The sequence below is a fragment of the Bidens hawaiensis genome, unplaced genomic scaffold (genome assembly GCF_021521415.1).
Source record: "Bidens hawaiensis isolate Kalapana, Puna unplaced genomic scaffold, B.hawaiensis_p1.1 tig00057797_1, whole genome shotgun sequence".
NCBI lineage: Eukaryota > Viridiplantae > Streptophyta > Magnoliopsida > Asterales > Asteraceae > Bidens > Bidens hawaiensis.
Window position 1 is genome coordinate 64,579 of NW_027500423.1, and position 15,621 is coordinate 80,199.

A 15,621-nucleotide genomic window follows, 5' to 3' on the forward strand; every position below is an offset into this window, starting at 1 on the left:
AGTTTTGAATAAGGGTTGAATGTGTAACTATTATATAAATTAACAAAAGCTGATATAAGTTCAAGTACCAAACTTGTAAATTCAAATATAAAAGCTTGTAGCTAGCTTTTTCTTAAACATTACCAATACTAACGTTCAAATATGGAGCTTTTTCTATCAATCTAAAAGCTTGAAGCTACTTCAACCAAACAAAGCTTTTTATAACATATGAGTTTTTTCTTAAAAGTTTAAAGCTTGAAGCTCCTAAAAGCTCCTTGCTAGGGTATGTGTGGCAAAACTATCTGGTAGCTGTAGCTGGAATGAAAGCTGTAGCTGGTGGCTTTAACTTTTAGCTGGTAGCTGTAGCTGGAAGCTGTTGGCTGATAGCTGGAAGCTGGTGGCTGGAAGCTGTAGCTGGTAGTGTTAGCTGTAGCTCTTTAGATATATTTAAATGTTTGGCAGAGTAGCTGGAGCTTTTAATAAAACGTATAAAATTACTAAAATGGACATAACTAAAATCAATAATAGTAAATGTATTTATTTTGGAAGGTTATTTAAGTAAATTATCATACTAAAAGCTTGTAGCTCTTTCTAAACGCTACTAGTAGAAGCTTTAAGCTTTTTCTCCTGACCTAAAAGCTTCAAGCTCCTTGAACCAAACAGAGCTTTTAATTGAGTTTGAGCTTTTTCTTAAAAGATTGAAGCTTGTAGCTCCTAAAAGCTTCATGCCAAACATACCTTATATATATTTAGATGTTTGACATAATAGTTGGAGCTTTTAATAAACTGTATAAAATTACTAAAATGAGCATAACTAAAAACAATAATAGTAAATGTATTTATTTTGGAAGATTATTTAAGTAAATTAAAATACTAAAAGCTTGTAGCTCTTTATAAATATTACTAGTAGAAGTTTTAAGCTTTAAGTTTTTTCTCCTGGCTTAAAAGCTTCAAGCTCCTTAAACCAAACAATGCTTTTAATTGAGTAAGAGCTTTTTCTTAAAAGCTTGAAGCTCATACAATCTTTCTGCCAAATATGCTCCTAAGATTGAGGTCATCAATATTGATTTAAAGTGATGTTTAGGATTCCTTATTTTAGAGCATTCACATCAGCTTCTATATCTCTATAATTACACTAAAAACACTACATTTACTCTCATATACAATTAAATAATACTTTTTACATCTTTATTATTATCTTTTTTCTCTCATCCACTCACAACCACTTTCAAACATATTAAAAAATTTAAAAAATAAATAAAAAACAAATAATATTCCTTTAAATTTACTCAATCTCTTTAATTTTTCTCACTTTTTACTTACATTCACTTACCACTCTCTAAAAAAATGTTAGAGATTTGTTTATAATTTTTTTCATAACAATAATTCCAAACATCTTTTAACATTTTAAAAAGTTTTTCCAAGAGTCGAGTCATAAGCTCCTACTACACAGTTTCAAGAGGCTCCAGTCGTAAAACCCTCAACCGCCGCCACACACCTCCATCCTCATGGCGTCAGCAATGGTCGCCACCGAAACCCGAAAACTCCCACGCCCTGGCCGCGGCGGCGTAATATCCCAAAACCTCACCGAAGAAGAATCCAGAGTCCGAGCCATAGCCGAGATCGTCAACAACATGGTCGAACTCTCTCGCACCGGCCAAACCGTCGACCTTAACGCCATCAAATCCGCCGCCTGCCGTAAATACGGCCTCGCACGTGCTCCTAAGCTCGTCGAAATGATTGCCGCTTTGCCTGATACCGAGCGTGAGGCTCTGCTACCGAAGCTCAGAGCCAAGCCGGTTAGAACGGCGTCTGGTATTGCGGTTGTGGCGGTTATGTCGAAGCCGCATCGGTGTCCGCATATTGCCACCACTGGGAATATATGCGTTTATTGTCCCGGTGGACCGGATTCGGATTTTGAGTATAGTACCCAGTCGTATACAGGGTATGAGCCTACCAGTATGAGGGCCATTCGTGCTAGGTCAGTTTTCTAGTTCCTGGTTGTTTTGGATTTGCTATATGAGAATTTAGGGCTTATTTAGCCACACACTACATCTAGGCTTACTTATATAGTCTGTCTCATAGATTGAGTTTGTTAATGCCTCAATTCAATTTCAGTGTTGTAGAACTCGCTAGTAGCCAGTCGGGCGGTGGGGTACTGACCAGCGAATTCATCAGGATTAATCGGATTGGAATTACATATAAATGATTCAAACAAACAATCAAACATAAAAATAACAAATTAACAAGAAAACCAAGGCCCGATTGCCTTTCATAAAATAAACTTTTTTTAAAAGAATCTATTTTTGAACGATTTGGACCAATTTTTGACCAAGTTGATCCATTTATTACCGATGTGACCGACAACTGGCTAATGTCACCGATTAGCAAAAAAATAATCAGTTACACACCGATTAGACTAGCTGCCGGCTAATTCTGATTTTTACAATACAATACTCATCAATTTTCAAATTCCAGAATTCTTCACACATTTATGATTATCTGCTTAGCGTTATATGCCTACTTACCAACAAAATTTAAGCATGTTATATCCTAAATGGTTATATTCATGATGACAAGTGTTAGTGTGATTTTATCTAATAGTCTATGATCCAGAGATATACTATTATGAGTTCTTAGTTTTTATGCTATACTATGAAGTCCTCAAGCTAATCAAGTTATATTGTGATATTCTAAAAAAGCCTTTGCATATACTGTTTCTTTTGCTAGATATAACCCTTATGTTCAAGCCAGGAGCAGGATTGATCAGTTGAAGCGATTGGGTCATAGTGTAGATAAGGTTTGACACAATGCCATCATGTATATAACAATATATTATATATCTAATATTTTATTAAAATGTATATGTTATTAATGAGAAATTGTCATCGGGTTGTTTCAGGTTGAATTTATTTTAATGGGTGGCACGTTTATGTCGTTGCCTGCTGAATACCGGGACTACTTTATAAGGAATCTTCATGATGCTTTATCAGGACACACTTCTGCAAATGTTGAAGAAGCAGTTGCTTATTCTGAACATGGTGCAACAAAATGTATTGGAATGACTATTGAGACGTAAGTTAATTCCCCTAAATTTCATATCATATCTAGACGTTAATGGACTATTTTAGTTGGTTAGCAAAATGAGCATCTATTCTCTGTTATAGTATGGGATAATTAATGATTTAGTTCTTGACTCTTTTGCTTTCTAGGAGGCCAGATTACTGTCTTGGGCCTCATTTGAGGCAAATGCTTTCTTATGGTTGTACACGTTTGGAAATTGGTGTTCAGAGTACATATGAAGATGTTGCTCGTGACACTAACAGAGGCCACACAGTAGCAGCTGTTGCTGATTGCTTTTCTTTGGCAAAAGATGCTGGTTTTAAGGTGATTGTGTTTCTTATTTGTGCTGATGAATCCCAATCAGACATCACTAGGTTGATTTTGTCTGAGGGTAATTCCTTTGTTAAATATCAATTTATTTTATAATTTTTTTAATATGGTCTTAGGTGGTTGCTCATATGATGCCTGATCTTCCAAATGTTGGTGTTGAGCGGGATATGGAAAGCTTCAAGGAGTTCTTTGAAAATCCTTCATTTAGAGCTGATGGGCTTAAAATTTATCCAACACTTGTTATTCGTGGAACTGGCCTTTATGAGCTTTGGAAAACTGGCAGGTATGGACATAGCACTCTGTCATAGGGGTGTTTGTTGGCCTGAACTAGGATAAAACTGTAGAATTAATAATCATGGAATTGAGAAGCAAACCGATTTAAACAAACTTGGGATCATTCTGGTTTGGTTTAGATTTGCTTCAAGTATCAAAGCTGACTGTAAATAGGATACATATTTGCAGTTTTATACACTATTTAAAATTCATAATTTAAATTTTAAATTGTAAGATATGTAAACTTAGTTTGTATTTTAAATAGTAGAATGCCAATTTTATAGTAGAATGCCGATTTAAACAAACTTGGGATCATTCTGGTTTGGTTTAGATTTGCTTCAAGTATCAAAGCTGACTGTAAATAGGATACATATTTGCAGTTTTATACACTATTTAAAATTCATAATTTAAATTTTAAGTTGTAAGATATGTAAACTTAGTTTGTATTTTAAATAGTAGAATGCCAATTTTACCCTTAATGCGTTTAAGAACAATCAAGATTTATTGATATAGATAATTAAGAGGATAAATGGAAAAATTGGTGAATAATTATTACTTGGGCACAATAGAAATGAAATCAATCAATCAATTATACCTATTAACAATAATAATATCCCTCCAAAGAAATAATTCAAATTATTTCAAATCCACAATCCGTAACTTATGATCCTATTTTTGAATAGTTTTGAAAGGTTTATTCAGTCTTTAATGTAGCTGATTTGTAGCTTGTAACTGATTTCATTTTCTTGTATTTACACCCTTCTATTGTTAATATCAGAATCATCTTTGGTTGATCTTTTCATATGGTATCAGCTAGGCCTTCCTTTCTCCACTTCTAATTCCAGCAACATAATAATATCTCCGGCCTGTTCTTATTTCCGGTCACCACAATACACCTACAAAATGCCAACATAAAACAACAGTGACTCGTCCACCATCTCTCAACTTCCCCTCATCTTCCCCTCTCATCTTCCCATATACATGAGAACACATTCTTCTTTTGCAGCTCACACCCATAACTCCCCAAAACAATGGCACAACATAAACCCAACACCTGCTTGTCCTTTTTTTTAAGGAAGTGTCAATTTTGTTTCAAACAAGGACACTCATTGACATCATGTTATGTATTCAAGAAACAATTCCCTCAAGTTACACTCCCACCATTTCCACGACATGGATCAACAAAACCACAAGCTCACCTGATGGAAGCTTCAACAAGTTCATCCAAACCTACTTGGCTTTTTGATAGTGGTGCGTCTCACCACATCACTAACGACCTAAACACACTCTCACTTCATACACCTTATAACGGTACCGATGAACTTGTCATCGACGATGGTTCTTCACTAACTATCACTCATGTTGGTTCTTTAAGGATTAATTTTCATAATACTTCTGTTATCTTAACTAACGTCCTTTGCGTTCCTTCCATATCCAGAAACATTATCTCCATTTCACAATTATGTATTGATAATAACATATTGAAAAAATTACAAATTTTGTTCTTTTGAATTACATAGATTATGGAATGGGTCATTTATCAAAAATAGTTTCACTCTTTGTCCTTTATTTGGATGTTTGCCATGCTTTTTGTCCTTTAAGCTAACACCCGTTAACTTATCCCGTTAAACAACCCCATGTGCATAAAACGTGAAGGGCAAATTTGTCTTTTCCCCTGCCCCCTTCTCTTTCCCTCATCCTTGTTAGGAACAAAGCGGCGCGCGGAAGCGAAACAGCACACACATGCACAACGATAAACACGCATAAACGAAAATATAAACGACACAAGAATTTAACGTGGTTCGGTCCCCGCGAGGGGACCTACGTCCACGGGCTGCAACTAGGTTTTCTTATTAGCTCAGAACAAAGATTACAATTACATGATGGGATATATATAATAAACTGTTGGGTTATGAAGGCCTTTGGGCCGGTTTTATTAGAAGGCCCGGTTTTGGCTCCTAATTATGTTTAACCCTAATCTTGTTTATTATATATATCCCATCATGTAATTGTAATCTTGGTTCTGAGCTAATAAGAAAACCTAGTTGCAGCCCGTGGACGTAGGTCCCCTCGCGGGGACCGAACCACGTTAAATTCTTGTGTCGTTTATATTTTCGTTTATGTGTGTTTATCGTTGTGCATGTGTGTGCTGTTTCGCTTCCGCGCGCCGCTTTGTTCCTAACAAGTGGCATCAGAGCTTTGGCTCGTTGTTTACACACGGTTTTGCACGGGTATCGATCGAAAAAAAAAAAAGGTAGAAGAGGCTGGTTTGAGAAGGGCTGCTACAGTGCCGCCGCTACAGTGCCGCGGTGAACAGTATCCGGCATGAACAGTGTTTCCGGCCGTGAACAGTGATTCCGGCGGTGAACAGTATTGTCAGAGATCTTCGTTTTTCTGGTTAACAGGGCTATTCGGGGCTGTTTTTCAGGGCTGTTTGGGACGGTTTTCCGGGTGATTTTGCAATTAGAATTCCTGTTTTGGACTTCTTGGAGTTGCAGGTTTCACTCGGGCGTTGCAGGTAAAGCACCGGGTCGGGTGTTTCGGGTTTTAGGGTTTTTCTTTGGAGGTTGCTCGGCTTCAGGGAACCGGGTTTTGTGAAGACCATTTAGGTTCGGGTTCAGATTTGTTTGCAAGAGATTAGTCTGAGTACTGGTGATGGATAAACTTGGAGAAAATGGAACCAGCGGGTGTGCTGGTGACGGCATAAGTGAAAAAAAAAATGAGGTTAGTGGCAAGTCATGTTAACTATTGCTCGTTTGGATGATCTTTCGGTTAGGGTTTGAGTTAACTGATCGTGTGTACGGTCATAGAACCCTTGGTACCGCTTGATTTCATGAAAGTTCTACTGTTGTTATAACTGTTTGCCTGTTAGCTGGTTCGAAACTGTGATTATTACTTCTTGTTCGTTTGGAATTGTGAAGTTATATCTTGTTTGGTGGTGATCAGTGGTACACCATTTGAGAGGTTCATAATCTCGTGTTGGGTAAAGTTATTTGCCGGGATAGTATGAGTGGGGTTCATCTCATGGAGTGTTGGTGTGGCATGGGTTGGGATAACAGGAACAGTGGGAGCTGGGCATAGTCGACTTGGTAGGTTGCGTAGAGGTGAGACATTTTAAGAGTCGATGTCGAAAGGTTTGGAATTCTGCTTTTGAGAATGTATCTGGGGTTGATGCATTGAGACTCAGTGAAGGCGGTGAAGACTCTTGGGTTCAAGATTCTAGTTTGCTTTATTTCTTGTTACTCACTTCAATGAAGCATTTGTTGAATCTTTTAGTTAAAGACTTTTGGAAGATACGGTCTCTGTATCGTCGGAAGAAGTGAACCAACTTCCGAGTTATAAGGTCTTGGCTCGCTGAATCGGGTAGAGCTAAGGGGTTTCAGTTTGCAGACATGAAGCCTGGAGCCACAGTGATGTTAGCTTGAGCGTATTCGGAGGTCTGAACATGTTCGGGGTTTTGGTAACAGTGGGAGCACGCGGTGTGTTCTAGGTTTGTTTCCAAAGGGACGTTGAGTTCGGAAGACTGGGAAATCCGAATGTGAAAATCTCTCCTGGTATAGTCTGCTGATTTTTGGAGAGTGATTATCCTCTGGAAGTCTTTGGAGCCGGTAGTGTGAGTAAGTGAGGGCCGGTTAAGATTGAGGATGAGCCATTGGCGGGTTTTGTCATGGCTGGGTCTGTGATGACCGGATTGGAGCTCTCGGGAGCTTCAATGGGCCTTTCAGGTAACTGATGGGAAGGGGCGCTGCAACTGGTGTGGATTGGTAGAAATCTTAGTTTGTTCCTAGAGAACTGGAGGCTTGGAGAACTTCTTTTGTTGAAGTTTTAGCTTGTTCTTGGAACTGGAGGCTTGGTTGATTTCTATTACTGAAGATTACTAGAGTTACTGGATGAATGAGATTGTTATATTTACTTGGATGGCAGGCTGGAATTTATCGCAAGGCCTTCAAGTGGGAGATTGTTGGGTTATGAAGGCCTTTGGGCCGGTTTTATTAGAAGGCCCGGTTTTGGCTCCTAATTATGTTTAACCCTAATCTTGTTTATTATATATATCCCATCATGTAATTGTAATCTTGGTTCTGAGCTAATAAGAAAACCTAGTTGCAGCCCGTGGACGTAGGTCCCCTCGCGGGGACCGAACCACGTTAAATTCTTGTGTCGTTTATATTTTCGTTTATGTGTGTTTATCGTTGTGCATGTGTGTGCTGTTTCGCTTCCGCGCGCCGCTTTGTTCCTAACATAAACAATATTAGGGTTAAACATAATTAAGAACCAAAACTGGGCCTCCTAATAAAACCGGCCCAAAGGCCTTCATAACCCAACAATCTCCCACTTGAAGGCCTTGCGATAAATTCCAGCCTGCCATCCAAGTAAATATAACAATCTCATTCATCCAGTAACTCTAGTAATCTTCAGTAATAGAAATCTACCAAGCCTCCAGTTCCAAGAACTAGCTAAAACTTCAACAAAAGAAGTTCTCCAAGCCTCCAGTTCTCTAGGAACAAACTAAGATTTCTACCAATCCACACCCTGGTTGCATCCGCCCTTCTCATCAGTTACCTGAAAGGCCTATTGAAGCTCCCGAGAACTCCAATCCGGTCATCCCAGACCCAGCCATGACAAAACTCGCCAATGACTCATCCTCAATCTTAACCGACCCTCACTTACTCATACAACCGGCTTCAAAGACTTCCAGAGGATTAACACTCTCCAAATCAGCAGACTATACCAGGAGAGATTTTCACATTCGGATTCCTGGTCCTCCGAACCCAACGTCCCTTTGGAAACAAACCTAGAACACACCTGCGTGCTCCCACTGTTACCAAAACCCCGAACATGTTCAGACCTCTGAATACGCTCAAGCTGACATCCTCGTGGCTCTAGGCTTCATGTCTGCAAACTGAAACCCCTTAGCTCTACCCGATTCAGCGAGCCAAGACCTTATAACTCGGAAGTTGGTTCACTTCTTCCGACGATACAAAAAAAAAACTCGTATCTTCCAAAAGTCTTTAATTAAAAGATTCAACAATGCTTCATTGAAGTGAGTAACAAATAAAGCATACCATAATCTTGAACCCAAGAGTCGTCACCGCTTTCACTGAGTCCCAATGCATCAACCCCAGATACATTCTCAAAAGCAGAATTCCAAACCTTTCGACATCGACTCTTAAAATGTCTCACCTCTACGCAACCTATCAAGTCGACTATGCCCAGCTCCCACTGTTTCTGTTATCCCAACCCATGCCACACCAACACTCCATGAGATGAACCCCACTCGTACTATCCCGGCAAATAACTTTACCCAACACGAGATTATGAACCTCTCAAATGGTGTACCACTGATCACCACCAAACAAGATATAACTTCACAATTCCAAACGAACAAGAAGTAATAATCACAGTTTCGAACCAGCTAACAGGCAAACAGCTATAACAACAGTAGAACTTTCATGAAATCAAGTGGTACCAAGGGTTCTATGACCGTACACACGATCAGTTAACTCAAACCCTAACCGAAAGATCATCCAAACGAGCAATAGTTTACATGACTTGCCACTAACCTCATTTTTTTTTTCACTTATGCCGTCACCAGCACACCCGCTGGTTCCATTTTCTCCAAGTTTATCCATCACCAGTACTATATCCAAGTTCACATGACAAACCAATCAACCAAAATCCATAACCGTCAACATTCCGATCATAACCACCTCGTCTTCAGTTATAACAATAACAAACGAGAACAAATCGAAAACAGTGAACAGACACAACAAGGGCACGGGCCTAAACTTGACGATTGTTCAACATAACACTGCCAAATAAACCGATTTGCTCTTGCAATAACCGATAAATCAACTAACTGTAAATAAACTATATAAAGTTACCTCAGACTAATCTCTTGCAAACAAATCTGAACCCGAACCTAAATGGTCTTTACAAAACCCGGTTCCCTAATTTACAGTTGATAATAAATAGTCAAACCCCGAACTTGAAACACAAAATCCTAACTCTTTCTGCAAGTTTCAGTGAATTCCAAGTTTTTCGCAAAAAAAACTTAATCACAACTTGCTTCCAAATAACAAAAAATGGCAGCTCAAAAGTTAGAGAAGTAGAAAACCAAAACTGACCAAATATTGATTTAAACAAAAAAAACTTTAGTCACCCTTTTCAATACCCAATGAGAAAGTAACCAGCCCCAAGGAGAATTATCTCCTTCACGTGAACAAGAAAAAAAACAAAGAAAAACCCTTGTTTGTCTTTCTCATATTTTCATCAATATCTAGCAAAACATCATTCAGGTCAAGACAAGAAACAGAAACATCGGCCATGGTCTCCCATCGCAATCTCTGGCCAGCATAATCAGCCGACCCCATAAAATACTGGCACACACAGATCGCGCTGACCATCTACTTCGCCGATGACTTCGATTTGAACTCAGACCATCGATTGAACAAAAGAATAAATCAAGATATCTCAGCAGCGATTAACCGAGGGAACATGAAACCGAATCACTAACCAGATCCAAATCAAAACCCTAACTCAGCCTGACAGCCACCAATCTTGACTGTCGATCACTGATGAACACGAACCAGAAATTAACCCTGCGATCTCCAAGAGTTATTCACGGTGACGGACCTACCCAACCCTAATCACCAAAAAACAGATTCGAACCAAAACCTTCTGCGAAATCGTTACCAGTGCAACGAACCGTGTGTCCAACAAGCCAAAGCTCTGATGCCACTTGTTAGAAACAAAGCGGCGCGCGGAAGCGAAACAGCACACACATGCACAACGATAAACACGCATAAACGAAAATATAAACGACACAAGAATTTAACGTGGTTCGGTCCCCGCGAGGGGACCTACGTCCACGGGCTGCAACTAGGTTTTCTTATTAGCTCAGAACAAAGATTACAATTACATGATGGGATATATATAATAAACAATATTAGGGTTAAACATAATTAAGAACCAAAACTGGGCCTCCTAATAAAACCGGCCCAAAGGCCTTCATAACCCAACAATCCTCACCTGTTAAACTTCAAACTTCAAAAAAGAGTGACCCAATATTCAAGCAATCCCATTGTTACACACAATCTTCAAGCTCGTAACCCTAACATTATTAATCCGCATCGGCGTCAACGGACCTCCGCCTCCGCCCACCGTCGCAACCAGCTTCTCACCCGGCTGACATCGTCGGCAGCTTAATCAATTCTAATCCGGTAAGTCTCCGGTCCGGAACAACGTGAAACCTAAAATTAGGCACAAACGCATGGCCGTCACCGAACACTCCGCCATCGTTGACGGCGATGGCGAACACCGTCGTTCCGTTTAATTTCAGAATCAGATCTAGGTTTTGTTGAATCAGTAGCGAGAGAACAGTGTACTGGCTAATTCAGAGATGAAACATGGTGTCCGTGAGGAGTCTACGCACGGCGGCCTGGTGAGGCAGAAAGGAGAGTGACGTCATGAAAAGGTAAGCTAAGATGGAGAAGCTCGGAGGGTGGCCGGAGAAGCCTTTAACGCCGTTGAAGCTTTTAACACCGGAGTTGTTGGTGGTGGTTAAGGAGCACGAGAGAAGGTAAGCTAAAACTTCTTTGTCCTCCGGTGATAAGGAGGCGGCAAGGGTGGCGATGGCTAATGGTAGCAGAGATAGGCGGTCGGTTGCGGTGGCGGTGGTGGTTATGGGTGTATGTTTCCTTTATTGTGTTGTAGAGCTTCCTCATTTGTGAAGGTTGCTGTGGATTTTTTCAAAAGAATAATTTGTGGTAGGTGTCCAGGCTTTCAGCCTTGGTGAGGAGGAAAGAAAAGGGGGCAGCAAAAAGACGATTATGCCCATACATGGGGCTGTTTAACGGGGTAAGTTAACGGATGTTAGTTTAAAGGACAAAATCCATGGCAAACATTCAAATAAAGGACAAAGAGTGAAACTATTTTTAATAAAGGACCCATTTCATAATCTATGTAATTCAAAAGGACAAAATTTGTAATTTTTTCTAACATATTATTTCAATTTTTTTTCCAATTTTCTTATCAAGGACTCCCGCTCCAATCAAATTTTACTCTTGGGAACGGCTACCCGTGGTATCTATGAGTTTCGTTCTATATCACCACCATCTGTTTTTCATATCCAAAAAAATAAGTCCACTTTATGGCAATGGCATCATCGTCTTGGACATCCACATTCTTAAGTTTTACCATTTTTAGCTTCCACTGTGTCTTCTATTAAAAACTCAAAAAACAATTGCAATGCTTGTTGCATTAATAAAAGTCACAAGCTTTCATTCCATGTTTCATCTTTTTCATCTACCCAACCATTACAATTGATTTTTTTTGATGTTTGGACATCACCCATAACATCTTTTGACGGCTTTAAATACTATATTTTATTTGTAGATCATTTTTCTAAATATATTTGGATTTATCTATTAAAGCACAAATCCGACTCTCTCACCACTTTCATTAGATTTCAACGTCTTGTTGAAAACTAATTTCAATTAAAAATTAAACTATTCTCCGACAATGGAGGAGAATACATCAAATTTGCTTCTCATCTTGCTTCTTGTGGCATTTCTCACTTAACATCTCCACCTCACACACCCGAACATATTGGCTATGCCGAAAGGCGCCATCGTCATTTAGTCGATACGGGTCTTGCCTTACTCTCTCATGCCAAAATCCCATTAAAATTTTGGCCCTTTGCTATCGCTACCTCCATCTATCTCATAAATCGTCTCCCTACCCATACACTAAAAAAATAACTCTTCTTATTATTGCCTATTTAAAAAAATTCCCGACTATGACAAACTAAAAATATTTGGATGTCTAGCCTACCCTTGGTTACGACCATATTCACCACACAAACTTCACACAAGATCCATTCCTTGCATCTTCATTGGTTATTCTTCCTCTCAAAGTGCTTACCATCTCCTTAATCCTCTAACCAACAAAATATATACTTCCCGACGTGTATACTTTGTTGAAACCGAATTCCCATACACTACTCTAACCCAAACTGACACAACCATCTCCAATACCTGATTCTTGGCTTCATATACAACTACTCCCCACTTCTCACCCATCACCTCATTCTCCTTCAACCATCGACACCACAACTCCTCCCATCAAAACTTACATACGCAAATCCACCCAACACAATAATCCCACACAACATGCCTTCTCTAAATACCAACAGGTCCAACCATCTAACACCAACTCTTCTACACAACCTGATCAGCATCAAACCAACCCATTACAACCGACTCAACCCAACACCACTCAACATGATCAGGCCCAAATCAACCAGTCCCAACCACCACCACCCACCTCTACGCCCATCACCACTCAAACAAACTCTCAAACTATAGACAAACCTATTCCCTAAACCCACTAGAAAAACAAGAAGTCCAAACTCAATTTATCTTTTTTATTCTTTCTCAACCCTTTCCAAAACCTACAACCATCACTCAAGCACTAAAACAACCTCAATGGCGCAAAGCCATGAAAGACGAACATGATGCCCTTCTTCGTAATAATACTTGGTCTCTTGTTTCTCCAGATTCCGTGCCTAATATAATTGGTTGCAAATGGGTTTCCCGCACCAAATTCAAACCTGATGGGTCTGTTGATCGCCTTAAAGCACGTCTTGTTGCAACTACAAGGAAACCTTTAGTCCGGTTGTTAAACCGGCTTCGCTCCGTCTTATCCTTTCCCTAGCCGCTTCCCATAATTGGTGCCTACGCCAATTAGATATCAATAATGCTTTTTTACAAGGAACACTCACCCATCCCTTCTACATTTCCCAACCTCCCGGATTTGTTAAGCCATCATTTCCAAATCACGTTTGCAAACTACATAAAGCCATTTATGGTCTTCGTCAAGCTTCTCGTGCTTGGTATGATGAACTAAAATCCTTTCTTCTCTCAAATAAATTCATATGAAAAGATCAATCAAAGATGATTTTGATATTAACAATAGAAGGGTATAAGTACAAGAAAATGAAATCATTTACAAGCTACAAATCAGCTACATTAAAGACTAAATAAACTTATTCAAAAATAGGATCATAAGTTACAGATTGTGGATTTGAAATAATTTGAATTATTTCTTTGGAGGGATATTATTATTGCCAATAACACCCAGTGGAATCCCACCAAATGAAATATATATATATATATATATATATATATATATATATATATATATATATATATATATATATAGGGTAGGGTTAACGTTAAAAACAATAGTTTTGTGAGAAACATAAGAATAGATGTAGACCCTTAGATCTAGGATCTAGTGGTTGAGATTGGTAGTTTCTAAAAGTTGTATAGTTTCTTATTTACATGGTATAGTGTCCTATTTGGGTGGTGTATTTTATTTTAAAGTCTTCTCACACTTCTCACAAAACAATTGTTTTTTATTTGAACCCTTTTCTATATATATAACCCTTTTCTATATATATATATATATGTGTGTGTGTATATATAGAAATGGGTACAAGGGGGATTATAGCTTTAGATATTGCTTCTAGCTCAAGTGTTGTTCATAACAACACTAATAAGAGAATAACATAATCGCGTGACCAAAAATATGGTGAAGAGAAGCCCCTAAAGAAATGATACATTAACAGTAATAGAAATGAAATGTGGACAGTAATTTGGAACAGAGGGAGTAGTCTGAAGAGTATAGATATACATTGTTATAGATAATTAAGAAGACAAAATGCACTATGAATGAACTCGTTTGAGTCTTTTATTATTGATAACTTGGAAATATAAAGCATGCCCAAAGTCCCAAACCCATTACATGATGACCCTGAATATAGCTTAAGTGCTTAACAATTATGATGAACAAGTAACACGATCCTAATTGGGCTAAAATTCTAACAAATAGATAAATTTAACTAATCCATGGTTATACATACTCGTTAGATTAACATAAACATAGACAAACGAATAAAACCCAAATAAAACTCTTAGCAAACTCAAGTGATTAACTAATTAACCAAATCCATAATAACCAAAATGCCTCTGTACTATTAGACTTATGACAAGGTTAGGCTTAACACCTTCATGTTCGAATTTTTTTCTAAGATAAAACAGTTTGGTTCAGGATGGATCCTAACCAGTAAACGGATTTTTGAAATTATGTCGAACCCAGAATAATTTTTTTCATAAACTTTATACCGGATAATCCGATCGAATATAGATGGTACCAGTGCTGTTATTTAGTTTTGTTTGTGAGGTCTGATTTTTGTTCACCTCTATAATTTAAACATGGCATCAGCACCAATAGTCTGTAATTCTGTATGTCATTCGCCCCAAATTACGTATTTTTTTTTGTATATCAGGTATAGAAATTATCCTCCAGAGCAGCTTGTTGACATTGTGGCTCGGATTCTAGCCATGGTGCCTCCATGGACCCGTGTTTACAGGGTTCAAAGGGATATCCCGATGCCTTTAGTTACTTCCGGTGTTGAAAAAGGGAATCTTCGTGAACTTGCTTTAGCACGTATGGATGATTTAGGTTTAAAATGCAGGGATGTGCGTACACGTGAAGCTGGAATTCAAGTAAGCAATTTTGATTTTTTTTATGATACGTAACCGAACATTGCCATTTTATAAATTAAATTATAATCTGCTACTTGCAAACAAACTGAACTAGATGTATCCCTTTGTGTAAAAACGGTGTTTTTTTGTATGGGCAATATGGGTCGGGTTGGCCTAAATCACTTTCTAGCCAAAATTTTATGTAAATAATTGTTCACGATTGTGATTATTAAAGTTAAAGGGCTCGACTTTGCCATTTATTAACATTTTTCATTCAAAATGGATGGTTTTCCGTACTTGAAATACTTTTGTTTAGCTATTTGTATTTTATGAAATTAATTGGTTTCAGAATTGATCAATAAATTACGATGCTTTAGTAATAATGTAATTTTTGTTAGAAATGATTTAGGAGGGTTGGGTAATGTGT

General features: G+C 38.4%; 1 protein-coding gene across 1 annotated transcript; it reads left to right on the forward strand.

The window, feature by feature from the left end:
• Positions 1 to 1,483: 1,483 nt before the first annotated feature.
• LOC143602038 (elongator complex protein 3-like) lies at positions 1,484 to 15,263 on the forward strand. The gene is made up of 6 exons (XM_077079285.1): positions 1,484 to 1,960; positions 2,710 to 2,779; positions 2,882 to 3,054; positions 3,192 to 3,366; positions 3,489 to 3,655; positions 14,996 to 15,263. The coding sequence occupies exons 1-6, from the start codon at positions 1,488 to 1,490 to the stop codon at positions 15,246 to 15,248; spliced, it is 1,311 nt and encodes a 436-aa protein (XP_076935400.1). The 5' UTR covers positions 1,484 to 1,487; the 3' UTR covers positions 15,249 to 15,263.
• Positions 15,264 to 15,621: the final 358 nt, after the last annotated feature.